The 26,248-nt window shown below is 37.7% G+C and overlaps 1 protein-coding gene across 6 annotated transcripts in view; it reads right to left on the bottom strand.

The window, feature by feature from the left end:
- LOC122822311 (alpha-1,6-mannosylglycoprotein 6-beta-N-acetylglucosaminyltransferase B-like) overlaps window positions 1–26,248 on the bottom strand; it is a 70,859-nt gene that overhangs the window by 4,702 nt on the left and 39,909 nt on the right. For 3 of the 6 annotated variants that reach the window (XM_044100877.1, XM_044100878.1, XM_044100880.1), the window contains 8 exons: window positions 16,851–16,982; window positions 14,244–14,377; window positions 13,372–13,502; window positions 11,814–11,819; window positions 9,620–9,775; window positions 9,310–9,456; window positions 4,891–5,007; window positions 2,286–2,360 (listed from right to left, as the gene is read on the bottom strand). In XM_044100877.1, coding sequence (XP_043956812.1) covers window positions 2,286–2,360; window positions 4,891–5,007; window positions 9,310–9,456; window positions 9,620–9,775; window positions 11,814–11,819; window positions 13,372–13,502; window positions 14,244–14,377; window positions 16,851–16,982 — 898 coding nt within the window. The remainder of the gene's footprint in view (window positions 1–2,285; window positions 2,361–4,890; window positions 5,008–9,309; window positions 9,457–9,619; window positions 9,776–11,813; window positions 11,820–13,371; window positions 13,503–14,243; window positions 14,378–16,850; window positions 16,983–26,248) is intronic. The other 3 variants (XM_044100881.1, XM_044100883.1, XM_044100882.1) reach the window with 1 other exon arrangement.

The raw sequence follows: 26,248 nt of genomic DNA, 5'->3' as shown, positions 1-26,248 counted from the left end.
TGCTGTAATAAATTAACTCCTCACACAAACAGACTAAACATTACCCACCATCAACGACACGTTTTTCAGCACACTGGGATGCATCGGACAAAGGAAGGATCTAAATATTCTGACCCCCACACATCTGTTCAAGGTTGATCCAAAAGTAATACAAGATGAAGATAACTTTGGAGGTATTAGAGATAAGAAAGTTAAATAGCAAAGGGACAGAATTGTAAAACGCAACTTGAAGTTTCTACAGAGCAGGTTAGACTACAACAAAGCAAGTCATTTTTCATCTCTTACAAACAAAACCAAGAAAATATGAATAAAGATCCACTGAGAGCCTAAGAACATGCACTTCCTATTTAGCTCTTTGTTAAATAGGAAGACATCACTAGTTTGCATATCAAATGGACCACTGCAGTTCATGAACAGGATCAATAATGTCAACTATAGCTTATCATATCAATAATTTGAGTTTTTATGTTTTTTTTTATATTCTATTCTTTCTTCTAACATTATTTACAACAATCTCCTCCAAATGACTGTTTTAGAGGAGGACCTCATCCGCAGACAGCAGGGGTTCAGGTGAAAATCTGTGAATGCGGGTACACAGCACAAGCCAGATGAGATTATCCAATAAGTCACAGCCGAATGAACCAGGCTCTGAACATTTTTTGAAAGGTCAAAGCGGTGGAAAGCAAGGAAGTACAGCAAGTTAGGCAACAGAGCAGCAGATAAGACAATTCAAATGTTTTGTTATAAACCACAGCAGTGACAGCATCGTACATCTCCTGGTAAAAAGACATATACTGGAGTTAGGAAGGTTTATCTGATCACTGAGATTGTATAAATCCTCTGACTACAATGTTTGTTTTTTCTCTTGTTTAACATTTAGACTCATCTTGAAATTATTAGTACAGTGTGTTGCTGTGTAATTGGCAGAATGTAAGCAGAAGACCAAATCAGTTTCACTTTACCTGTTTTAATCGAATTGAATTGGGCAGATGATGTGATTATCAAAATGAATTAGATGTAAACACCACAGGCTCATAAATAATACATTGTTAATAAATGCTAATCATTGTAAAGTATCAGTTCCTAAATTTAATGTTAAATGTAGGTGGCAACAAGAATAAATTCTGACTAAACAGAGGCATTTATTTCCAGGTTAGTCTCATCATATTCAACATTCTAAATATTCACATTTTTATCATGAACAGATAAACAATAAAAGCTCCATTTTAATTTAAATAAAAATGTTAATTTTTTTTGTTATATTGTAAATTTGATCTTTTTTTTTCTTGTAGAATATTATTTATGAAGAAAGGAAAAAGAAGATTTTTTCTATTCAACCCTGACAGGCAAGTGAGAAAGAGAGAGAGAAAAAAGTTTATAAGCATGTTGGTGCTTTTAATTATTTAATTGGCTTTGTCGTTTTTAGCTACCGTATTTTCCGCATTATAAGGCGCACTGTCGGCTTTTGAGAAAATTGAAGGTTCTTTGGTGCGCCTTATAGTGCGGAAAATACGGTATTTTAAAGCATCTTTTCATCTTAGGAACAAGAGGAAGTGGTATCTGGATTCCAGTCTTTGATTTTCCTTTTCAACTTTCAAGGCTAATGGTTTGTCTTCAATGCATTATGAGGTGGAAAGATGTATAACAAAACCAACCCAACAGAAACATGAACCTTTCAAAAACTGCTTCTATTTTTTATTTAATTACAAGTCTGGTGAAACAGTTGGTAAATGTTGAATTTCCTTATATACAGAAGGAAAGAAGCTATTTTAAAAGTGTACCTAATACACATTTCTTGTATAATGTGTACAATAACTTATACTAAAAGTGACACAAAGCATTTCATGTTTTTGACTTTCAATTTTAGTCTGGTAGTGTCATTTCCATGCATCTATTGGTCGTTTTAAGGCAATTTAAGCAACTCTCTCTGCCAAGACATAATATATATGGCAATATATTAGTTTTCATATAAAAACATGGGAACGAGTGCCCATCTTCAACCGCTGCCAAAGCTTAATATCACAAAAAGAGCATTGATAGAACATGAATCTGAATCAATGTCAAGTTTATAGGGGGTTTCCTGCATTCTCCACCTCCTTTCAAAGCACCGTTAAATCTGTTCTGGCAAGATTGCAAAACTTTACGGGTAAACAGGGATGCAAACAGACAAGCCTGCGACAGTAAAAAGCGAAAACGTTCATCTTGCTATAGACTTGTTGGTGCAATCCCCACACTCCCCCCCCTCAATGAAACAGCAGGCTGTTGATGCGAGTTCAAATACCCACCTGATTCTGGATGTAGGCATGAACCCTTTCAAGCATTCCCTCGCAAGTGTACTCATAGGGCAGGGACGGCGCCACCTGCAGACACAGAAGAAACAGAGGAAGTCAGTGTCTGAATGTGTAGAGCCGAGTCGTTGTAATTACAGGAACCGAGTTAATTAATCCTAGCTGACATATTCATTAGCGTAATTGTAGAAGACTTATATCATGCCACAAGCTTCACATAAAAATCAATGACTTAATACATCAAAGGTGGCAGCCTTGAAAATTAATTTCATTATTATTTTTGGCGATGACTACGTCAATATATCATACAATGGACTGAGCTGACAGCAGACCAAAAGGTCATGGAGCACCACAGATGGGGTTTTAGTGTAATCTGGGTCCTGCTGGAGCAGCTATGGTGGGACACGTTGGAAACCCGTCACTTGCCTTCTGCAGTTTGATGACAAATGGTTTGAAATTCCCTGAGAAGAGCTGATCAATAGCACTTAATACTAGTTCTAGTATTTGATGCAAATGGAGACCACAGAAAAAAGATGCACTTGAGTTAGACCATTCATTATACAACGGTGTTTTTAGATGTATGGAAATACCACCTTTTGAAGCTGATGAGGAATGATGAAATAACAGGATAAACTATTTTGAAAGGAGCTCTTGTGGTGGTTCCTCTCTTTGATGTTATACTCACTGTTTACCATCAGACCACCAATGTATTTGTCCATTTAAATTGATAAATGGTTCTTTCTAGTACTCTGTTGCTCTTAGCCACATCCTATTACATTATTTTATCTGAGTTAAATGAAATGGAGCTGGCACTTCATCAGCTGTTGTGCAATGCAGTTTGCCTTTTGGGCATCTTGTTATAATGGAATGAGAGAAAAACAAATCATGCAGGGTGATTTGAATTTCTGCGGAGAGAATGCACAGAGACATGTACAGTAGAGGAAATGTTAATCTGACCTACTTCTGATGTGGCAGGTTCACTCTGTGTGCAACTTTTGTAGCAGTTTATTTCTTTTTTTTATGAAGAGAGATAGAAAATTCATAAATCTAGAAAAAAATGCTTTTCCCAAAAAAAAAATAATAATAAAAAAAATGGCCATTTTCAATGACATTGTGTTGATCCCCTACAAGATGTGGAGGAAAATACCAACACAGTCATGCCTCACAGAAAAGTTGGTGTCTTAATTGCATGTTTGCTGGTTTTTCTCCAATTTTATTGGTGATCATTATAGCCAAACACTTGAATTTCAGTTTCTTCAGACCCAAGGAAAGGTCTCAAAAAAGCTTTCTATCCGAATGCACTTGCTGTTACAATGTGTTGTTTTTATGTCAATTATGGAGTAACATCTTCATCAACTCCAAGTGGCCTTTCAGTACATGCTAGTACAGGAATTGTTCCTATGTAGATAAAACTTTCTTCGCAGCTTGACCCGTGTCCTTCGCTTTTATTGTGGAGTTGATACCAGATTGTTGAGACTAGCAAGTGAGCGTGAACGGTTACATGTTCAACACTGAAAAAACAGTTTAATATTAAATTAAATGTTTTTATTTAATGTTTGGATGTTAAATTACATTTGCAAAGTAAACCTTGCTTTGCTTTGCATACTGCAAGCAGGTAACACAAACCACCCGTCATCACATCAATTACCACGTCCGCACAAATGAAAAATGTCACCAAGTAGACCAGTTGCTTGGCAACAGAGGCTGTGGGAACTACTCCCGTTGCTGCTAGTCAATAAACAGTCCAACACAAGGCTCCTAGAGAAATATAAAAGTTTGGCTTTTGTTGGACAGATAACAAGGTGTGATGTGTTGATGAGCCAGCTTTAAAAGTCTCAGTGGGCAGATTTTGTGGTTGAGCCAGGAAAGTTTTTCTTGGATTGTTGATTTAAGATAAAACTGACCAGCTGCTTGCAAACATTCATACTGAGCACATAAACACCCCCCCAAAAAAATCTGATTTTTGTTTGATTTTGTGTGAATTAATCACTCCATCACTCCAAGCTCGATCCCTTTCTGCTCTATCATTAGTCATCTTGCATGTTGAGCGTTGCACTTTCTTCCCCTTGGATCAGCCCTTCAAGTATCTAACAGGGCAACGACTTGTACTTTGTTTTGCCTCTATCAGCAGGAAACACCTGGTTGGTAGAAGTGCAGATGCATCTCTGCACCACGAGAGGTTTGGCAGTGACTCTGGGTTGTTCTGGTGACAGATTGAGAACAGCGTGATTGATTCATTCGATGCAATGCAAACAATGCTTGCTGCCTGTGGGGCTGGCCTCCAGAAAGCTGCTGTGTAAAACCAGGTGTGGGCACAGTTTACCAGCAGAGCCACTCAATATCTCAGGCAATTAGAGGCAAAGTGAGCTGAGAGGAAGCCAGCTAAGCAATTCTGCTGTAATGTCAGATGCCAAGATTAAGAGCTTTATTAACGGCTGCAGGGTTTAAAAAGTGGGTCAACGCAAGCTGAAGGAGCTCATTATAACCTCACCTATGTGTAATATGCAGCCGTGTGCATCTTTGGTTACCAGTGATAGTACAAAAAGCTTTATTTTGATGGATAAGTCAAGGTTTGGGTAGAAAATAGAAGCAATTAACATACATTGATCTTCATGATCTCGCGGATGGTGGCGTCAAACACTTCAGAGTTGTTGAAGTCGATGGTGATGACATGTGGCCTGCCGATATACTCCTCTGCATAGGGATGCTGAGAGGACACCTAGGAGAGAAATAAAAGGGGATTTTTTATTTTACAACTGCAGTCTAACTAAAGCTAAAACAAAACCTTCTCAGTGGATTTTCATATTTACATTTTGTCTTAATAGATCCCCAGATTTCAGTGTGTTTTATTGGGATTTTGTGTGATATCCCAAAGCTGCAAAGTGCAAGAAAAAGTATACATGATAAAATATAGAGCAAATAAATCATCATTTTGTATTCCTTTCCCATGTGTCAATTTGTTCAGTCCTACAATTACAGCGAACATGTTTTTATGCTTTGTTTCTGCCACTTTTTCCACATCTAGTGAAATCTAGTAATTTCAGTTGAGCTTTACAGCAGACTTGTCTAATCTAACACATAAATATTCTTTGAAGTCTTTGTCTACTGTATGTACCTTTTATTGTCCCGTTTTAACAAGTTGTACATTTCTACAGGATTGCAATTAATTTAGCTTCATATCAACTCTGAACAGTATTCCTGCCTCTACAGTCTCCCCATAGTATGATACTGTCACCACCATGTTTTAGGGGAATTGTGTCCTGGCGCTGATGTTCAGTTACTTTTCTGTCACACATACATGTTCTTTGTGTACCCCATATGGCAAAAGGGACTTTTGAGTGCTTTCTTTCAACAATATTTTGTTTTCTTGGCACTTTTGTATGAAAGACAGATTTGTGGAAATGCATGATTAATAGTTGTACTCTCTATGTTATTAATTAGGTGAGTTTTCAAGCAATTAGAAACCATCAGCCTAAAGGAGATGAAATACAAAAACTAATCTCTCAGAATGGTATACAGAAAAATGTTCAGACCTGTTCTTTCCTTTCCATTTACCTTCTACTTTCACGCAAATTCCCAGCAGAGTAAATTGAGTTATGATGTTGTAATCTCATGAAATGTGAAGTAGACCAAGAGGTATGAATATTTTTGCATATTCAAATAAACAGGCATGGTAAGTAAGTGCACCATCTTTCCGTTATGTTCCTCATGCATCAGGATTTTCCTTTTGACAGTTTGCTACTCTGGAGCATGACTGTGAGACTTAACACGATGCCAAGGAAAATGAACAGTAATTATTGCAGAAAAAAACAAAAAACAAAAAACTTCTGCTGCCCATTAGCCTGGAAAAGTGATTTGTAAGACTTTTTTTAAATTAATCTGGAGTTCAGTGAGTGGAAAAAAACACTCAAGTCAGCTGCAAAAGGTCCTCACTGAATATCCTACCAAGTTTCCTTCCAAGGCCAGATTGTGTGAAGCTGAACAAAATTGCAAAAGACTAATGTCTGTGGGTGAGACCAGGATTTTCATCTATTTTTTTTTATGTTTATTTTTTTAAACTGAGATACATGTGGGCGTTTCGATCAAATGTGCCCCTGCAAAATCTGACAGGGGATTACCATTTAGCTCAGCCTTTAGAATGTATTGCACTTCCCCCCACCTTTTTTTATTTTTTTTATTTACAAATTCAAACAACAGCTATCGATATAAACATAAGCAGCAGCAAAACCTAAATTGCACATGGTAGATGCACATATTGTTGTAGAATAGTGTATATGCATTCATTCCTCTACACACAATTATTGTACATGGAGTTTGATACTGAAATTCATCTGTCATTTACTGGTTAGTTACAATATGTGAACAAGCTCACCAGTTTTACAGGAAATAAAGCTCATAGAGAATAAGTGAGCATAAATGTGGGTGAATTTAAATTATGGATACCTTCCCTTGCAAAATATGCTAATTTTGCGATATACAAGTATATATATATATAAAAAAGTTGTTTTCTGTACAAGGGACATCACATTTATATTTAAAAGATGAATAGTAACAGTAGGACAAAGAATGAAAGAAGAATGTGGGAATATTTACAACGGTATGGCAAAAATTGCTATCATCCAAATTCAGCGCAGTGGCATTCCAAAAGGAATATGTGACCTAGCTGCATACAAATTGTGATGCAAATTGTACAGGCTACAAAGGCTGCAGTTCATAAGGTTGTCTTTTGGTGCAGCTGAAGAAGAGGCGTAGATAGTTGGAGGATGGGGAGACAGGAGGAGCTGGAAGAACTGTCAAGGAAACGCAAGAGGAGAAAGAAGAAATGATATCCCTGACATGTGAATAAAGTAGCCCACAGTTGCGCGCATCACTTTGCACTTAGGCTTTGTGCTGGTAGAGTATTACTTTTTAAACATAAAAAAAGTTATTAGCTAAAGTGCAAACTGCAGATCTATATTTTTGATAAAAGGTTATAATCCAACAGAGGCGTTTCTTCTTATTTACTTTACATTGAATAGTAAGCCATTGTTAAGGCAAAGATGAGTTAGCAAAGAAGGTCAATGTGACATTTTATATCGCACAATTCTTGCAGCAGGATGTCTTTATGATGAAAAACGATGTGATTTAAGTGATGGGGGGGTTTGTGCCCCAGAAGGGCTCTATTTCTAGCAATGCTCCCACCCTAGAGCGACATCTCAGAGTCTACAGGCCCCAGTTAGCATGATAAATGTTAAAGTTCATGACAGTTTAATTAGAAAAAAAAGAAGAAAAAAAAAAGAGACTGAACAAGTCTGGCTTGCTTCAGAGGGCTGTCAGGAGAGATGCGTTTCTTCTCCCTATAAAAGAATGTGGCAACATGTCTTAAGTTTGCATAGTGAGATCTTAATGAACCACCAATAAAATATTGTAGAGTGATTTCCTTTGGACAAATGATATTTTTATGTTTTTATGCTCATGCAATTCTTCACATATAGTGGTGGAGAATCAATGATTTGGGTTTGTTTATTACAGTTTAGTTCAAGTCAGTAAATCCTTGTTAGCCCCCAAGAAAAATAGATGTTATAGTAACTTTTGTGTCTAGAGTTATTATATTTGATATGTGTTATTAAAGAAGGTCCTCCTATAGTGGGCTGTTTAGCAGTAACTGATTAAACATCAGCTTGTAGATATTTTATTGTTAGATTATTGTGCTGTAAAAAGAATGTGCAGTTTCCATCATGGATTTTAATTTATTAGGCTTCTTTCTAATCACAATCAGCTCCAGAGACTCCGAAGCCAAACCCAGAACATAACTGGCTCTGACACCGAGACCTTCTTACAGCACAAGAAATTTCACTGTTTAACTGAGAAATTATAGAAGATGTTCCTCAAAGTGTCTCCAGATTTCTCCAGATGATGGATTTAAGAGAGCGGGTGTGTAACAGTATCCTCAACTCCAGCTTTAGCACACATTACCACAGCAGCTAATGACAGATGAATGAATGGGCTCCTTTAGGTGTTGTAACAAGGCAGGAGATGTTCAAAAGCACCAGTACATTTTTTTTTTCCTAGTTGGAGATCTGCTGTAGGATTCTACATAATCTGTAAAGTGTTTACTTCCTCTGGAGCTGACGTGTGTTCAATTGACCGCTGGAGACAGATGAGAGAGGTAGGCAAGGGGGCACGGGCATTTCATGACTGTAGACAACATAGAGTGGTACAAAAATACACGACTCTGACAGCTGTGGCTCAAGGGACGGTGAGGGGCTAGGCGAGGTGCATGAGAAGAGGATTCTGAAGAGGTTCTGAACTGAACCCAATAGAAAAATATATTCAGTTTAGTCCCAGCTTCCAGTGAATCCTCATTATCTTCCTCCTTGAGCACGCATCTGTAATAAGGTTCTGCTCCTCTTGTTTGTTTTTGCTGGTCACTGGAGATCCAGGTATTGTTGTTGAAGGAACATCTCACTGTGTTGGTGTCAAGTAGTCACTCGTGGCATTTACCTCATTCAAGTTGAGTTCATCCCTGTCTGTGACTGGGACACATCCCCACATACTTTCCTTAGCTTCCTGTGGTTATCTCCTCGTGGATTTTTAAATCCCCCCCCAACAATGGGTTTAAACACAGATCAAATAAAGACCAAACTCTGATCTCCCTTGCTTAAAGCAGGTCATGCAGAAGGGCAGAAGATATCCCTGACATTTACAGAACAGATTCAATATTTTAGTTACTGCTGCCAACACAAAATGGACAGAGATGTGGATCCTACATTTGAACATTAAATGAAGAAATTGAACTTTCTGTCACATTGTTTAATTTCTGTTACGTGGCTTTTTCTGTAGTGTGACTTGAAATGTGTCAGAGTATTGTTCATTTTTTGTGAAACTTGCTGACTGAAATGAGAAATGTGAGTAAAGCCAACATCAAAACCAGAAAATATTTTTTTTTAAATTATGTCTTGCTGTGTAAAACTCTGGAATTGAAAACGCCTGAATTTATTTTTTATCGCTGCAGTAGACAGAATATACAACATGCACCTACCTTTCTGGAGGTAGGCTTGCCTCTGAAGAACTCGTGATTGAGAGAGCTGTGAGGTGGATTAAACTTGGGTTGCAGGAAAATGCAGCCATTGGCTATGGCTTCCAAAGGAGCGGGCCCTTCATACGGGAAGCCGAACCCGATGAATAGCTTCCAAGGAAAGCGACAAACAAAAGATTTCCTGTAAATACATCAGGCTGCTCACATCCAGGCAATTTGCTAAGGCAAGTCCACACAAGCACACATAAAAAGCAAGGCAAGCCATTTTAAGGAATAAACTGAGCTGATACAATTATTAGTAGTTCACCCTCACCTTTGCTTTTCTAAGGAGCTGCTGTAGCTCCTGCTGAGGCAGCAGGCCATGATTCTTGACAAAGGCAGGAACCTCTGGGGGGCGCTGTGTCTCATAATACACTGTGCCATGGATCTCCATGTAGCGATGCAGGATTGTCAGGAAATTTTCCTTACCCTCAAAGGTAGAGAATACAGAGATCGACTCTGTCAGTTATTGCTAGGATGCTTGAGTGAATTTGAAAGTCTTATTTTAGCATAATTAGCTACATTGTCAGTATTGTTTTAGCTTTAAAAAGCCCAGAGACAGATATGTCTTAGTTTAGGAAGAGATTTTTTTTTTTCTTTCCCTCAAAATTTTCCAGACTCTGGTGAAACTTTGAACTTATAGCCTTAGTTGCAACCTTGTTGCAACTAAATGCATCTAATACCAAACTTTATGTTGGTCCCACTTGGCTGTAAAATAAAAGTCAAAACAATAATGGATGTTTAAAGTTTCCTTTTCTGTTAAAAAAAACAAACAAAAAAACAGAAACTGCAAATATGAATTCCTTTTTACAGTATTCTGTGGTGGGTAAATTATTTCAGTTGCAGCAGTGTTTTATTTAAGGTCCCCGTCAAAGACATTGAACTCATCTGATATCCATAAAGCCTTTAATAAACCAAATGTTTAATTAGCATAAGACTTCAATGAAGACATAGGTACAATCTCATAACGTCAGCCATATTGATTAATTTCAATGGGTATTGTGTTTCTTGAGCTGGTTGCTCTAGCTCAAGTCTTTTTTTTAAAGCAGATTTAAGAATGTGCCTTTTGCTATAGTGACTTATGAACTGTAAATTAGTTATTTTGCAGCAATGTCTGCACTGTGACTATGAATGAGCTGGATGAATACTAGAACCACAAGCAGTCACTTGAAAAGGGCAATGGAGAAAAACCCTGAAGGTGTTGATGAACTAAATGAGGACCAGAAGCAGATCTAATCATCTGTTCAGACATTGTGGTGTTGGTGACTAACTCGGTGTTTGTGGAGTTTGACAAAAAGATTCTTTAGCAATGTCTACGCCTTGTGTTATTATGTGGGTGAGCTTAGTTGAACCATTTTACTGGGAAAAAAAAAAATTTCTTTGTTGAAAGGCTGCAAATTATTTAATAAGCTTTGTCTCGGAGGCTTGAATCATTTATGCAGGCCACTGAAGTATTTCCACATTTTTATGCAGAAGAAGAGCATAATAGCAAAAATACAGTTTATTTTCTTGCTCTATTTCCTCGTCCTAAGAAGCATGCATGCAGTCACCATGGGCATGGATGTCACATTAATTACGGAGTTTTATTGATGCATCTGAATTGTTCTTTTCCCAGTGAGTGACAATCATGCAACTAACAACTGCAATTATTCGAAAAACAATAATTGGCTACGCAAGTTTGAATTTGTGATAGATGTTCAATAAGAAGAAGAATTCAGCCGCTCTGCTTTGAAGCCTCACCATTTAATCTCAAGTCAACAGACAATTGAGACACAGTTGAGTGTTTCAACATGATAATGATCCCAAGCACACATCACAACTGGTTTTGGAATGGACTCGTTTAGCATCAAGCTTTTGGAATGGCCACAACATACCCTATTAAAAATAAGAGAATTAAGCTTAAAGGCAGGGTCCATGGCAACCTGATTAAAGTGATTTAACGTTCCTGGAAAGAAGAAGTGCATTGAAAAAAAGCCCGGATTATACCAAACTCTAACCCATTACCTCAAAATCTGAGAACTCGCTGCTTCATGAGGTTGGACATTTATCCAAATACGTGTATTTGTATGGATACATAATCATTGAGTGATTTTTTTCCCCATTGTGAAATAATAATAATAATAATAATAATAATAATAATAATAATAATAATAATAATAATAATAATAATAATAATAATAATCACAATATATGTTCAATGGAATACGCCCAATAGTTACTTTTTTGCAGTAACTGAATATATGGTAATATCACCTTAAAGAAGAACAAGTACATAGTTAAAAGCCTAAAATGAATATGAAATTCTATGCCCAACATCAATAAATGACCAGAACTAAAATCTTGTTTACAAACTTTGACTTACATTTATGGTTTTGCCTATTTAAGTTTCATCCTGTCGTATCTGTAAGTTACAGTCTGGGTTTGACTTTCAGCATTTGGAGGATCAATAACCAAGCTGCAGTACTTACTTGAAGCTACGCAGGTCCACCAATGATGCATCCAGCATGGCATACAAAGAGAAGTACAAATTGAAAACAGGAAAAAAGAGAAGTGAACAACAAAAAAAGGGAAATTAGGAGGAAAAAAAGGAAATATTCAGCACTCATCCCTGTGTAGTCATCAACAAACCTTAGATCTCTAATATGGCCCTAAAAACTGAGGTGGAGCAAGGTAATCTCAGAGAGAAGTGTTTAACACTGCAAACCCTCTTATTCACCAATATTACACCGCTGCTCAAACTGCTCTGAGGTAGAAGGAAGTCTTTGGCAGTGTAGGAACAAAGCTGCAGCTTGTTTCAAGCAAAAATAAGAAGAAAAAGAAAAGAAAAAACAAACCCTGAGGGAGGTGGCAGAGCACTTCGAAGTTACAGCAAGAGTGAGAAACCCTAAGCTTGGAGCGAGAGATTACTCTAAACAAGTGCAAGTTTTCCGCCAGCATCACACTTCAGATGATTCTTGGAGGAGGAACATGCTTGCAGGGGATGCAGGAAATGCAAAATCTTGTGGGTGTTTCACAGGTACATTGGATCAAATCCTGCAAACACTGTTTATCACAAACAACGCACCTATTAGAGCCACAATGACTTCACCGTGGGAAACGCACAGTCTCTTGCAAAATTTGCTTCCTTTTTCATATAATCACATTTTACAACCATTAACTTTTTATCTAATGGACCAACACAAAGTAAAACAGGACTTGAAGCAAGGAAAATTATACGTAGTTGTAATATTTTTAAAACTCTGAATCTTGTGTTGTGCATTTGTATTTAACACCCTATAAGTCAATACTCTGACTATGATTATAGCAGCAGGTCATTTGGTTTTAAGACTAGCTTTGCATATTCCTGCTCTCATTTTCTTTGCATAACACCTCAAGCTCAATCAGACTACATATGAAAACATACATTTTCAAGTCTTGCTATATATTTTCAAATATATTTAGATCTGTGCTTTGCCTGGGCAATTTCAGGACATGAGTGTGCATTGATCTAAACGCTTCCTGAACTTTTATTTCAGTCTCAATTCGAGCATTTAGCAGGTTTTCTTCCAAAATTGCAGTGTAGGTGGCACTTTCCTTTCCATCAACCCCACCCTTGCCGCTAAAGAAAAGCACATCTACAACATGCTTCCGCCATTCCGTTTTCCATCACTCTGATTTTTTTATTTATAAATGCTGAAAATATTCATTTAGGTCTCATCTGACCGGAGCACCTTCCCCCAGGGGTTTGCTGTGTCTGAAAAATGCTTCCCAGTCTGTGAGTTTCCCCTGGAAGCACTTGCATAGGAGTTTACTTTGGGTATTCAGATATAAGAGGCATGAATACAAATGCACACCACACTTTTCAGATTTTCATTACTAAGCAAACCTGAGAACCTTGTATTACTTTCATTCCACTTCATAATTGTGGGAAACTTTTTGTCGCTTGAAGTGGAGCAACTAAAAGTGCGGTTTTAACCTCACTGTAAGTACTGCGTGTTAAAATTCCTAAAAATTGCGAACGTTTCCAAAAGTTGCAGTCATGCTTACCTTCCACATGCTGGCGTCTTTGCCGTACACAACAGCCATGTTGTTGACTTTGTTCTTCTGAATAAGCATCCTCTCGGTCTCATTCAGCTCTTCTGCCACAAACCCCATAAAAGAGTTGTCTGGCGTGTGGGCTGCCAAGGACAAACACAGTAATTGCTAATACATGGCTCCAAAACACATTTTATGTCTAAGTAAATACAGATGTTCTCATAATTTAGCATGAAATAAGATTAGTTTTATGGAATAATACTCCAGGATCGACAGCACAGGAGAACAACGGTTGTTTACTTGCCTGCAAGTAGCCGTTTTATGTCTCCATGTTCTGAAATTCAGCAGATCGAGGCTTCAGTCTGTCACAGATTTTAGGCTTCAGACAAGTAAACAACCCTAAATTATAGCAAACAGCAAAGAAGTCAAACTGAAATTTCTCTGACAATCTCGCCGATAACTATAATTTGGAAACGGGGTTGCAGCTTGTGGTCCCTGGATTAATTGGAGACCACCTGAAGTTTTATATCCCAGAAGTTTCACTGGATCCATCATGAGTGTGCGTTTGGTGTTGTTCCTGTGTGATTGCGGCAAGAAGAAGTATGCTAGGCATCTGTGCAGGCCCAGCTGTTCTGAGTGAACTCTCTGCCTGGTGGTCCAAAGCTTGAACTGTGACGGCCTGAGGCGGTTTACACTCACACAATCTGCTCTACACACAGCAACACAAACATCTGTTCACTTCTACTCATCTGAACAACTTTTTTTGATTTATTATCTTCAGTTAAAAAAATAAAAAAATAAAAAAATTAGAGCAGATATTTACTGACAACTAAAATTCTGCATATCTGGAGCAGCCGCGAGAGATGAAATTAGCTTGAACATACGGAACATGGTCATGTACTGCTGCCCGTGGAGGTTCCAGTAGCCCCAGTTGGTTCTGTAGCCGTGAAGAGTGGCATACTCCTCATGGTTGTAAGCGGGCTCTGTGCCGAAGGTGTCAATCACTCGGATGTGGCATCTGAGATTTGACAAGAAGGAAAGAAAGTTTATTGACATTGGTTCCACAAATGAGCCACTAAAAGGTAATATTCTGAAGGCTTTTTTTTTTCCACATATAATGATGTTCCATGTTTCCTCAGAAGAGGTCAAATTCATTAGAAATCTGTGTGTAGTATAAGGCCAAAGGAAGGATTGTTCCTCTCAACACAGCAGCACAAAACGTGTTTTTTTTTTTCAAAAGACAGAACTCTGGATAATCTGTTAGGCTTCTGTAGACCTGTTAACTCTCTATCCGTGGAAATCATTTAATGAAGAAGGTCAAAATCAACAGATGACCTAATCTGTGAAGATTTATCACTGCTCCGTTCATGGACAGCTAAGCTAGGCTGGTTTACCACCTAACCTGAGGCTGGAGTTGACTACAAACAGTGGAGAATTTAAGTACTTGCATCATTTTATGCAGGCAGTGGGGAATGGAGGACACACTTTCTCACACACTCAATTTTCTCTATTATTGTTCCTGAAATTATTTGACCATTTTTGTGTATTTTAGCTTACCGGTATTTGTCTTTTCAGAAATAGCTTCACAAGCAAAAATTGTAGAAGTAAAACACTTTCATTATTTCAAAAGAATAAAAAACTGTTACAAATGTTATTCTTGAAACGACATTTCAGTGATTGAGATGTTGTTTCTCCTTGAACATGAAGGAAAACAAATATCTTCGATGAGAAAAATTGGCTAACGTTTATATGTGTGGATCCGCAACCTCTGTTCTACTGTACAGCTCTTAGAGGCTTCACTTAAAAGCCTGACGGTGTGAACGTCATCTTTTTAAAATATGGCATAAGAAACCAACCTAAATCAAGGTTCTGCACCCTACGGTTCTGTAAGCAGGCGTAGCTCCTCTACTGTATTCTTATATAGCGTAAGCCACTTTAAGAAACTCTTACATGGTTTGTATTCAAGTTCATGCATTATGTATGTGGAGTATTCATAGCAGACTAACATGAATGAAAAACACACATGTAACTTTGCAGAGGAGAATATATAACTAAGTTAATTTAAGCATTTAAGCCATCCTTCCACCAAATCTGAATCAAAAATCTATATTTTCAGCGTGTTGTATTGGAATTAGCAGTTCATCTTTGTAACCATAAAAACTAATAGATTTCACAAACATTTTTTGCAGCCCTAATTTATTGCTTGCAGGAGATACAGTGCAGATGAGTTGTGGAATAAATAGCAGCTTGTGCACAAATGCGACAAGAGGGAATACAACAGATGTAAAAAAGAAGGAGAAAAAGGCTGGGTTACAAATCCAAGACAATTATGTATTTGTTGAACGGCTTCAATTTAGCACAAGAAGTAAGGAAATGTTTGTGTGGCCCATTATTTCTCTGCTGCTTGACAGCAAGTCTTAAACCTTTTGAAAGTCTTTTTATTTCCCCCTCTCTTAAAATGGGCATCACATTTGCAAGAAAAATTTCTGGATTGTGTCTATGAATAACTTGCCATGGGCATCTCTGAGGAGAGAGCTTGCTCCCTGATAGTGACTGCATGGGGTTTCTACAAGTTGCAGAACCTCTTCTCCACATTTCCAACAACAACAAGCCACTTTTCTTTTCAGGAAAAGAAGGTGCTGCGTAATACTGCGAAAAAAGCTGCTCGGCATTGGTTGAGAGGATTCCGTAAGTGTTTCGATCCACAAATGCATTTTCCTTACAAATGTGGCACAATTTAAGGAGAACACTATGTACGAGATTCAATACCACAAAGGACTGCTTTAACAATTAAGTACTTCAGACAACTTAAGGAGAACTAGTAAACTTATTTCAATATATTTAGGCAGTTAGCTATGAAGATGCATAGATTTTAACCTGGCTGAACTGGAGTTACAAGTTCTTGTTAAACATGACCCGGCACAACAATTCTCTCAGTTGTGGTTTAGTGTTTCTGTGGTCAGAATGGTGCAACAAAGCTTTCTCAGGTCAGCACAAATGTTACTGCAATGTAACGGATTGGTGTTGTGCTGATACTCTCTTGAGCTAAATTATTTTATCACTGGAAAAATAAGCAAACGAGCTTCCATCTGTTTTTCCTTCATTTCTGCGGTGAGATATGCTTAAGAATATTCTAATAAGGAATGAATCTGTCTGCTACTTTGGCATACAGGTAGTAGACATTGATAAATGTGATTAACTTACTGCGTATAGTGTATGCGTTGTGGTAAATAAAATAGGTATAATTTCTCTGTACCACATTCTCCAACGCAGTTACAGCTTGGGTCATTGTGTTCCCTATTCCCGATATTTGCACGATGTCTGGTTTCAACAGTCCCCTGAATATAGATGTTTGCTTAGTTTTGATACTTTTACCTAAAAATACATCACTCAAGCTATTGGAGACCAAAATGCAATTGACTGACAAACAAGTGAGACAGTTTCTTTAAAGAGCATGCAGAAAAGCAGGGGAAAAACAAAAGTGGACTGACTTGTGCTTCCTGAGAGAAAGACCCATGTGCTGCTTCATTTGCTGCAGTCCGTGGTAGTCTGTGTAGATGAGGTCAAAGGGTAAAGGTCCGGTGAGGGGGCAGCTTCCTCTCCCAGGTGGAACTCCCAGAAACCTGTACAGAGGTCAGATGTGGTGCAAGTGTCATAAAGTTAAACAGTGCATGGCCTTTTAGAGAACATGTGCTTTTTACACCCGGATCTACCGAAAACGATTTTTAGCTTGTATCTTCAGCAAAAAGAAAGTGTTGACAAATATGTTTATTAAAAGAATCTATTCCGATCTTAAAATGGTGAAGCTAAGGAATGATCAGGCAGTAATGAGGGATTAGTAGAGAATCTAATAGGCGGACAGGAATACCCACGATGGATGAAATCAAACCAGGAGAGCCCGTCAAATGATCCAAAATACCGGGGAACAATTTCTTTCAAAGAGGGGTCTCCTGGTTTATTTATGCGACATTTCACATTTGCACACAAAATGTATGGATTAAGTAAACCTCGCGCTCATGTTTTCTGAGTGAAGTTTGCACGATCAAAGGAAAAACAGAATAGTTTTTGCAGAATCTGCTAAATGCTGGCTTTAGATGTGGCAAGATTGCTCTTCTTCTGGTCTATGCTAATTAGTCCTTATATGCAAATATATGTACATATTTGCATAAGTCTGCTATATCACACTGCTTAACACATTCTGCTCCTGTTTTCAAAAAGAAACCTCAAACAGTCAAACAAAAGGCTTTGATTTTTCTTTCTTTTAAACTGCAACACCAGTGAACAGAAATTTGCTTGAATAGCAACAGAGAGTATTTGGGAGAGCAGAAAACCAGAGGTAAGACTGATAAGAACATACAGTCAAAAGGACACCTCATAAAATATTCAGTTATTTCACTGGAAGAGAAAGCTAATTGATTGTAGCTAAGCAATAATTAATCTCGTCTTGACCATTCAGGAAAGAAATAGAGAACAATGAACAAGACTCATTTTTTTCTAGAAAAGTTAGGATACCATTCAGTCTGATGGCTAGACATTTGAATTAACTTCATTAAGAGTTGATTTGTATCCTCTACTCTCCAATACCAGTCAATGTAAAACCAAATGGAAATTTTTATATTGTTTTGAATTTAATTAGATTTACAAAAAAAAAAAAAACTTGCTGTATTTGTCATCATTTCACTACAGAAAAAGCTATTTTGTTTTTTTTCTGGCTTGCTGACTGGCCGGTTGTTTGATTGCACACATTTCAACAACAAATATAGCAATATAGCTCCAAACCTTTTGATTCAGTGACAAAGTAGAAAAGACAGCATCAAGTCCAAGAAAAAGAATATAAACCCACACTAAACATTACATTAAGCCATAATTTATAAAAATGCTGAGTTAAAAATAAATAGAAGTCATCAGCAGCAATTAACACTATACTATGATATATATATATAATGCACAGCTTCATAGCTTTCCTATTTACATGACGGGTAACTTGTATTTTGTACGCCATCTATTGAGATACTGACAAATGATGGGTTTTGAGTTGTAATTTTCCCAGAAGGGTCTAGTTCTCAGACAATGCTTCATTACAGCAAACAAAAGCACTAAGGACATTTAAGAATGTTCCAAATAACACACACACACACACATATTCATATATATATATATATATATATATATATGAATGAATGAATTCAAGATATAAGATCCGTTATCCTGTCACAGCTCCGTGTGGTTCCTGATCCTCATTCAGAATGTGGATGTTTAGTTTCACTGCTTTATGCGGAAGATAAAAAACTGAACACAAACCCTTACTCTGTCTTCTGAAATCAAATTATATCAGTCTTATCTTCATTTTGTTGAAGGAAGCATAACACAGTTGTTTACCTTTTGAGATTATGTTTGTTAAGCAACAGATGGGAATGAATCCGAGTGTCTGAGCTGCACAGTTCTGATAAGAAAAACCTGGAGTACCAGTTCAAACAAACAGACATATTTTATATATATATACAGTGTTCTGTCTGCTTTACTGTGAAAAAAAAAATGAATGTGTTTTTACAAAAACATATGGCAAACATGTCAAAATTTACCAAAAATGCTTTAAAGAGTGAACCAAACCTAAAATGTCTTTAAGTATGGCTTGATTTAAAACTCATGTGATTTACATGTTTTGTTTCCCCCTGAGAACAAAATGCTTTTCCAAATCATTAGTGATCCAACTGTGTTTCTATTGAATTATAAGGCAGCGGTGCAGGTGAAACATGCATTTCTATTAGAAATACTTCTGTGCATATTGGCAAGGCTCTGAAGGACTTAAAAATGGAAAAACTCCACAGGGAGACAAGAAAAGACCCTAAAAGGCATTAATGTGTGCCATCGAAGTTCTTCAGAAATGTAATAACCGATACTGACAGCATATCCGCTCCCTATCAAGTGCCATCTGATTTGCATAATGACTGTTCCTCAGATCTCCAAGCATTGCAGTCCAACAACGCACAGACTGCTAGACCTCCCGTCGTTATTCAGTTCAATATCTTGTATCGAACTGAATGCAAGACTCAACAGATGATTTTGCAGATCTGTGAGTGGCGAACACAGAGGAGGATGAGGAGAGGGAACACCGCACACCAACACACATGCATGGCCAGGCCGGCTGTCTGTAACAGAAACAGTGAGGGCGTGTTTAAATAGGACACTCCGTGCCTGTCAGAAAGCTACAAGAACTCATCATCAAGCATGAATGTTGTCCATTTGGGGTTTTTATTTATTTAAACTGTTCTTTTGGCGAGACAACACACCTCTGCTAGGATTCTAAAAAAAAAAAAAATAAAGAACTGAATTGAGGGTATGCGTTTAATGTTTTTGTGGATTTTTTCGTTTCTAGATTTGTTGGGGTAAATTTAAGAAGGTTTACTGGAACAGAGGCAACTTTTAAGGAGTTACAAACAATTTCATTAGGGTTGAGTAACTTAAAGTTATCCTCCTTCTGCAAAGTGCAAGAGCAGTCTTCTTGTGTGCTTAGGATCATTTTTTTTCTTTGGAACATCCACATGGGTTTGGGTTTCAGTCATCTGACCCAAATGAAAGAAAAGTGATTATAATGAGAAATCCAGAAACTACTGTGACTTAAGTCCATCATAAAACCTAATTTGGGAGATGGATTGTCACCGTTTACAGTAAAACAAATTTAAGAGCACCTTCAAAAGAGATTTTCAAGCAAAGAAAAAGCTTTAGTTGATACCAATCAGGAATAATAAGGCTGCAAAACCTCTTTGAATAAACCACAGTCAGACCAAAGAGTGCATGATGGGCAATAATCAGTAAGCGTAAAACAAACCCAGAATACATTTTAAGCACCTAATGGCCTCTCTGTATAGCCTAATCAATATTCATGACTCCACCAACACTGAACATCAATGTTGCAGAGATCAGAACTGCAAGGAGAAAGCATCCGCTCTACCAGAAGGCATATATAAATATAAAGCTAAAGTCACAACAGTGCAGTGAAATGAGTTTTCTGCATAAGTTAAAGTAAATTCCATCTAATTTTCAAAGCATTATTTATTCCGATATAAAATCTGTGGAATTGTTTTTCTGTTAATGATTATGGCTCTTTGTAACTGGAACAGATTATAGGTGAAATAAAAGTTTAAGCATGTCTTTGTTATTTATCAATGCCTTTAAAATCTCCAAAACTAGAGAATTTGGCTTGATTTAACTTCAAAAAATGAGAAATAAAGGTATGTTTGTCTTTTTATTCAGTGTACATAAACATTCGACTGTATGTAAATATTTTAATAATCACGCAATGTAACCCACTGAATGAAATGTGGTGTCATTTTTCCTGTTTTTTAAAAACTGGCCTAAGTTTAACTTTGAAAATGAGTGTTACATTCTGATATATAAAACATCACTATGTTATGATCTAATAGATGAATTTGGGATTAATTAAACCTACCATTTCTTTTGCATCCAAAAATGTAACCTTCATAACTAAACTCACAGAAAGGTTAAAGAAAACATTGAAAGTATCCAGATGAAAGCGATGGAGAAGTGAAGTAGTCCATCAATACTGTAGAAGACCCCATGCCGAACATGGATTTGATGTTTAGAAGGTTTTTGTCCAACTCCCTTTGTTTGCATTTTTGTAGTTCTGAGACAGATTTATGACCTTTTACTTTTCAGAAATCTGGCTCAAAAACAGTCCAATACACTGATATATACACCTGCAAACCAAGAGGCTATTGATCCGTCCTTGGACGGTAAACACATCTAGTCAGCATTGTGGCCTCCTGGAAACCGACACAGTCAGTTCTCTTGCAGTAGGTGGGATAATGAGCAAATCATAAGCCAAACGCAGCGTAAGCAGTGATTTTACCTGTTGGAGGATATGCACCTGAGGTTTTTTTTTTGCAGAATCTGTGGCTCAATAAGCCTTTAAATTAAACAAGTTCACAAGAACATAAACTTCTAAGTTTCGCACAAAAGTTAAAAACATTTAGTGTATGGCATTTGGTAGAAAGATGGAAATGCTTAGTTTATTTATTTATTTTTTTTTTTTTTGGAGTGTGGCGTTGTGAATAGTCACCACCCAGTAATTAAAGCTCAATTGGTTTTGCTAAAGGAATAATAGAAAAATGGAGGCAGTCGTGCTTGGCTCATCATCCGATTGTGTCCAAAAGTTAAGAATGCGAGACCGATGCACAAAAGTCTGATAATTGTGTGACAGTTTTGGGTTGCATGAATGAAATGTTTGGGAGATATAATGTTATGAAGGTGTGTTGGGCTGACAGTGAATTTTGAATGCCGACATTAACAACTCTTTGAAAACTGATGCTGGTTATGAAAACAAGCAGTATCTTTAAAGCTCCTTAATTAAGGATTTAGTTCACACAACTGCTGGTACGAAATCAAGACACTCCTGTATAATTCACTTCCCGTCGCTTAATGGGCAATATTCATGCGCAACACACCAGAGTTGGAGTATTGAATCAAGCCGTGTGCCTGCTTTAATAGTTTCACCCTGACGTGAATTTGTGTGTGAGCACATGTATTACAATGACTCAGAGAAGAACTTGCCCCTGCACTTCACAGATCCACTAAAGCCGCCGCCGTTCTGGGGTTAATTGGATATATGCAAATTTGGAGAAACTTTGAGGGAAGAGAGAGGTGGGATTAAAACGAATTATGGATACAGGAGTCCGCTCATGCACACGTACAGTACAGATGCACCAAAAGGCAACAACAAAATCTCTTTATCCCTCTGAAATATTCACCGGGCAAAACGCATCAGATTAAAGGATAAGAATGGACGTATTTTTTAAAATCTTTTTATCATTGCCAATAAATCCTGTAAAAAGACCAAAATCGCTAATGGATTTATCACCAAGTACTGAAATGTAAAGTTTGATGGAGACAGCTTTCCATGAGGCTTTATTCCACCAACAAATGCACCAGTAATCATGAAACAGATTTAATAATCAATATGTCAATAAAAGTATTTAGAAATTTTGCATATATCTATAGCGACATCAACTTTACATATGTAAAACTTACATAATTAAAATCAAGAAACATTAACTAGCACAATGAATTTTGCTGTTTCTAACTCAAAGCGTCACCAATTCCCTGCAGACTGATTGAAATCTTATTTCGACAATATGATCAACAAGCAGATCCAGGAACCTCATTTACAGTTTAAAAAAAAAGATTTTATATATATATATATATATATATATATATACACACACATATAATGTGTGCTACGCTCAGCAGAGGTTTGCTACATAATTTGGGAGAAAAACTAATCTTGTACTGCATTTACTTCTTATTTATGCGATACTGAAAACAGAAAAATCACCAACTGTGAGAAACTGGAGATGAGTTTTCAGGCAGCAAAAAAAAAAAAAAAAATTTCTAAAAGAAGAGCAAGAAAAATTAGTCATTTGGCAAAATTCAGCTCATTTTTCTAGTGTAAGCTGCTAAATCCTGAATAGAAATGTAATTAAAACAAAAGGCAGCTGTTTGAAAAATAAAAATGTATTATAATACATAAGTGGCTTGTTAGAGAAGTTTGTGCAGACTTAAGTTAATCAAATTGACTAGTTTCTTCTGTGGCTTCTATTTCTGTGGAAATAAGACAAAAAAATAGTATAAGGTCTTTTACAAAATTTCAGTATCTGCATATTTCGCACATGTAAAACTTCAGGTCTACCTAAAAGTTACGAAGGTTTTACCAGGCTTTTTAAGCAAGAGAGAGGGAAATGATCTCTGAGAGCAGAAGTGATGGCAACGGCTCGCGGCGCGCATAGCTTTAGTCCACTCGTCAACCACCGCTGGGCACAATTTCACAGCTGGCCTAACCCTACCCAACTACAGAGACTCGGTATGATGAAAGAGAGAGCCGCAAAAACAAACGAGGAAATACGCTGCACGGCGACACGCGATGACTTCTTAATGGAGGGGCACGCACGTCCAGCAGGAAAGGGAATTGACTGGCACATCAGTGGGACAGGAGCATAGAGAGGGTTGTGTGGCAGCTGGAAGGAGGGCCCTCACTGTGAGAGGAATGACACAGGCCACAAGGAGGGCTGTCAGGGAGTGTGAGAGGGGCCTGGCACGCAAAAAAAAAAGAGAGCTGGAGTCAGGAAGATTACAGGTGGAGGGGAAAAACTCTGATGTTCTCGCTACTGTTAACACAAATATGCACTTTTTTTTCTTGAAAATTATGTTAAGACGTGAAACAGCTGTGTGTGCAATTACATCTTTAAAAGCAACATATAGTGTTTTTTAAAACTCATTAAAAATAAAATTCTCGTCTTATCCTGTTTATACAGTTTAGATGAGTTTTTTTGTAAAAAAAAAAAAAAAAAAAGCGACTATTCTCGCTTAAGCTATGGTATGAAAATGGTGTTTTTGCCTTAATGGGGATTTTGGCATCCGCTTCTTTTGCAGCCAATAACATTTTTTGGTTTTCACAAACAGATGACATGCATTTCAGTTGTTCCCGCATAATAAAAGGTAAAAGGTTTTAACATTTTGTCACTATTTTCCAGGCAAATAATCCTGGAAAATACTTAATTTTGGTCTCCACCTTTAGACTCAGATTTGTACTTTATCTAGGCCGTTATAAAATATAAATACATATATTTGTTTTTAATGTAAAGCATTCCACTTTTAGCAACTTTTCCTACTGGAAGTTGAACCTCTGCCACAAACCTTAAACTATTTCACAACTTCTAAGAAGGTTTTCTTCCTGTGTTTTTGCTTCGTTCATCTTACCAACTCAGACCAGCTTCCCTACACAGGTCTGCAGCTTTATCATGCATTTTCCGTTTTCAGGTGGCAGATTAAACAGCGTTACATTAGATTTTAAAAGCCAGGGATAACATGTCACAACTCAACACTGCTTTAATTTGATCCAGTTATCTCCCTAGTTGTTTTAGTCCTTACTGATGGTTTTCACCAAGTTTTCACCAAAACAGCTGGTTTTATACATCAAACACAAGTGGATTATTTATTATTTAGGTGACTTTTGAAGGCTCTAGATGCATTTTTTTTATGGTATTATATAAGAGGGGGGCTCAATACCAACGTCCCACTATTCATACATTTGTGGATGTGTAGTGGCAAAATCTGAAAAGATTCAAAGGAAATGAATACCTTTGTGAGGTATTGTAACATCAAAACAATATCGGATGTGTAATGCCTAATATCAGTCAGGGAAGGTGTGTATTTTAAAGATAAATACTAAATAACAACAAAGATATAAACAGTGCAGTTATATTTCGGAATATAAGAGCGACACAGTAACCAAACGTAACTAAGAATTGTTTATCATAAATTCAAAAAGGGATCAAAAATTCTCTTCGCTGCTCACTGTGATGATCGAGCCACCTATTTTTAACAAGGCCGCAATTCTACTTTTCATCTCGAACCATAGAAACATCAATCAAAAGGCTGCGGGCTACAAGAGCATCAATTCTCATAGAGAAGCAAAGCCTGAGACTAGAAGTGTAAAAGGGATCGTTGAAAGGGCCAAAAGGGAAAAACGGTTGTATAAATCACAATGGCTTTGCATGCCTGCCATTGCCTTCAGTGTTCAAGGCGAGGCGACAGGAAATTTCAGCTACACTCGATTCTCAATCTAACCAGTTTCAAATAATTTCCTCTGGACTGTGATGGCAAGGTTGAGGGCCATCTTACCTGCCGGTTGAGTTGAGGCGCACCGTGGAGACGCAAATGTGACAGAAGTCTGCAAACGGCTCATGTTAGTCAGATTCCCACTCTGCATGCAAAACCCAGAGCACATGAGAGGAGGGTGATGCGAAATAACAACATGTCAGAATAAGTTTCAGGCTCAGGGGGGAAAAAAAAAAAAGAAAGAAAAATAAAAGGGGAGTCTGAGTGGAGTGTGGAGTCGTACTGCGAGAGAGGTGGCAGCAACTTTCGCTGCAGTGGAGGACAGCAAGTGTGTGTGGAAAAGAATGGAAATGATTTTTTATTCAGATTATTTATGGATGACAGCACTATTGCGTGAAACTGTGAGCTTGCAACACTTCTCTGGTTTCCCCCATAGAAATCCACGTGGCTGTGCAGCAGCTGTCCCCCTGCTCTTTTTCATTTCCCTCCTCCGGTTATTCACTTTTGAGGCGCCAACTTGCCACGCTCTGTTGCAGGCTAATTACCTGCGGCGCTTGGAAAAGACGATGAAGAGGAGATTCCCGAGCGGAAGTGACAGGTGTCTTTGTCCCTCTGTAAACAGCCGTTACCCCCCTGCCCCCCTCCCTCCACTCTGGACTCCTGAGTGTGACACGAATGTTGGCGTAAATGACGACTCTTTTCAAGGCTGCTTCATTCTTTACATCAATTCCAATAAATCCAGAACGGGAACCAAACGTGTACCTACTGTCTCCATCTGCTGCCACCGCTTTACTCGTAAATTACCATTCTTCTCATGACTCAACGTCTTGCAAGAGAGGCCTGTGTATGAAACGGCTCCGGAGCTTTGTTTCTAAATTTAACATTACAATCTGGAACTAGGGAAACACCTACAGCGCCTTGCAAAAGTATTCGGCCCCCTTGAACTTTTCAACCTTTTGCCACTTTGCAATGTTAATATAGGACCATTCTGGAAGAACACTTGTTGGAGTCTGCAAAAGACTTGAGACTGGGAGGGAGATTTATCCTCCAACAAGACAACGATCCCAAACATAAAAGCAAAATCTACAATGGAATGGTTCACAAATAAACATATCCGGGTGTTAGAATGGCCAAGTCAAAGTCCAGACCTGAATCCAATCGAGAATCTGTGGAAAAAGCTGAAAACACAAGCGCTCTCCGTCCAACCTCACTGAGCTCGAGCTGTTTTGCAAGGAAGAATGGGCAAAAATTTCAG

The sequence above is a fragment of the Gambusia affinis genome, linkage group LG19 (genome assembly GCF_019740435.1).
Source record: "Gambusia affinis linkage group LG19, SWU_Gaff_1.0, whole genome shotgun sequence".
Taxonomy (NCBI): Eukaryota; Metazoa; Chordata; class Actinopteri; order Cyprinodontiformes; family Poeciliidae; genus Gambusia; species Gambusia affinis.
Note: the sequence above shows the minus strand (reverse complement) of the source record. Positions and strands in the feature narration are given on the sequence as shown.